Source organism: Penaeus japonicus, unplaced genomic scaffold (genome assembly GCF_977035675.1).
Source record: "Penaeus japonicus unplaced genomic scaffold, GWHDUDI00000001_assembly GWHDUDI00000018, whole genome shotgun sequence".
NCBI classification, from domain to species: domain Eukaryota; kingdom Metazoa; phylum Arthropoda; class Malacostraca; order Decapoda; family Penaeidae; genus Penaeus; species Penaeus japonicus.
In genome coordinates this window covers 40753521-40756020 of record NW_028234420.1, presented here as the reverse complement: position 1 = coordinate 40756020, position 2500 = coordinate 40753521, and the positions used below count along the sequence as shown (strand labels likewise).

The 2500-nt window shown below is 36.6% G+C and overlaps 1 protein-coding gene across 1 annotated transcript in view; it reads right to left on the bottom strand.

The window, feature by feature from the left end:
- Nucleotides 1-115: 115 nt before the first annotated feature.
- The window catches only part of mRpS34 (mitochondrial ribosomal protein S34), a 5011-nt gene continuing 2626 nt past the window's right edge, over nucleotides 116-2500 (bottom strand). Inside the window, exons 2-4 of the mRNA XM_043036148.2 lie at nucleotides 1579-1726; nucleotides 719-925; nucleotides 116-373 (exon numbers count right to left, since the gene is read on the bottom strand). Of these exons, the coding sequence (XP_042892082.2) occupies nucleotides 206-373; nucleotides 719-925; nucleotides 1579-1726 (523 nt within the window). The 3' untranslated portion in view covers nucleotides 116-205. The remainder of the gene's footprint in view (nucleotides 374-718; nucleotides 926-1578; nucleotides 1727-2500) is intronic.

The following is a 2500-nucleotide window of genomic DNA, read 5'->3' as shown; positions in this document are numbered from 1 at the left end:
TAAATTGGACTTTAATCTACTAGACACATTTCTGCATCATGTATGTGAAAGTGTAAGAAGCTGGCCAATCATCAATCAAGGACATTCGCTTTAGGGATGTAAAAAGTATTCAATATTTACTTAATAAGTTTGTATTGTTTGAAGCTTATGTACTAAATATTTACAACAATATGAAACAAACACTTTGACAGTTATACGTTTCTTTTTATAAGACCCCTTCGTAAAGCTCTGGAGACGCAGGAGTTCCTAGTCCAATGGTAAGGCTCACGTTGGGGGTCTCTCCCTCTTTGGCAATGCGAGAAATATTACGTTTCCTGGTGTTCAAGTTCACTTTCAGAGTGGTTGCCGAGTGTCCTTCTCTCTCCGCTAACATCTGAAAGGAGATAATAATGGCATGTACAAAAACCAGGAGTGCAATGACTATATTAAACTCTCCAGTTGACTTGGAAGTGGTATGGGACCTTTATGCTTATATTGCCATATCAAAAAAATAATTTGGGGGAAATATAATACACATTAAAGTTAGGAAAACACATTTAGTATAGAGAAATGAAAAGCTATGCAAACATTTTATGTCAATTAATCAGCTGTTATAGAGAAGCGACCCAAATGGGGCTCAGAAAACTACAGTAATTTAAAAACTCCATATATAAACCATGCCCTTGAAAGCAATCTCATCTTTAGGCACTATAAACCAAACTCTAACCATAAACCATACCTTCAGAAGAGGTGGCATATCCATGGTCTGCGGATAAATCTTGACGTCCCGAGGTAAAGATCCTTCGACTCTTTGTGAGTACTTGGCCTCCTCGTGCTTGTGTATGAGCCGGAAATCTGTCTTGTAGGATACTTTCGACAGATCCACAGTGCCCATGTTCTTCCCTCGGAATATTTGCTCTGCGGTAACTTTGCCTCGCATGTTGTCCTAAAAAGGAAATTACGGGTATGGAAATGAATAATGAAACCAACAATAATTACTCCAGGAAAGAAAATTCCAAATCAGGAAATGAAGAATAAGACCAATAATTATTATTCAAAGACCTCTATGGAGATCACCACATTTGAGGAATAAAGAATGTATACAACTTAGCCCTTACACTGCGGAAATAAATTGCACGGTCTTACTATAATGATTATCCACCAAAAAAATAGAACTGATATTTTCATGTGTTTATAAAAAGAAACTGATTGAATAGCAACCCAAAATCTACTAATTTTGACCTTCACATCATGAAATTTCTCAGAAGGAACAACAACAATAATAATAATACTAATAATCATAAAAAAATAATAAAAAATATATATACAAATGTTCTATAGCTATAGTTGGATTACTTTTTCTTTGTATTTTCTCTACATAAAAAAAGGAAAACTTTTCCTTACAATACAATATTCTCTGTCCCTCCATGAATTTTTTTTTTCTTTTGACTGCTTCATTAACCTCTATTGATGTACCAATAAATGCCACCATTACTCAAAGTCCCATCCTGTTATGAATCTGTAATAGGAACTTAATGAAGTAACACTAATCAAAGCTGTCTCTGTGATAAAAGTGAAGATTAACAATGAAATGGGTACCTCGTCCATGTGCGGTCTGCCGTTGTCCATCTCGGGCTCCGCACTCACGATCCTGTAGTAGCAAGCCTCGGGGTATCTCTCGAAACGACTTCGGACTACCATCCTCCCAACACCAAAGTCCTGCAGACTACCTAGAATTTCCCATAATCTGTAAGCAAAGAAAGGAAATATAATCAGTCTGTGACTAAGGGAATAGACTTATGGTACAGTTTACGTTAAGTTAAAAGTCTTTTCCTACTCCCTTTACATATCAGCATTATATAGGGTGACCTGAACCTTTAAAGAATATCTATTTCCTTCCTTTACCTATATCTTATACATCAATTTATGGAAAATGAGAAATCATAAAAATCATAATGTACTGCTCTCTGTACTATATTTTTGGAGTGCGAATTACTGGTCATGTTAAATACTACTTTCATATAATCAAAATGGTGTTGATAAATAATCAACATAAGAAAATTAGATTTTTCTTGTATATACAGGCTACACTTGGCTTACTTTTACAAAATTCACCAACTGACCACCCAACGCACTTCTAAATGCACAGTCATACTTGCCCTCAAACTTTTCCTAAACCTTTGAACCCGTGGCCCAATTTTGGCATACCCAAATACTAATGGAACAGTTCTTCAGAATTGTGTGTTATGATAATAAAATTATAATAAAGAACAGCTAATAAATTTTCATTAATTTTAATTCCTCCGTCATGATATCAAGCCTTGCACTGTATTAACCCTCTCTGGACGGGTGGTACACCACGGGTACCGCGCATTCAAGGCCCGTTCGCAGGGTGAGGTCATACGGCGTAGTTTATTTAACTGATTTAGGCCTATGCGTTCGAGAGCCCCGGCATTGTAACATGCAAGGCTGGAATGCCCCCGTCGTGAGTGGGTTAATTGGAGGGATTAAAAAAGCCTCG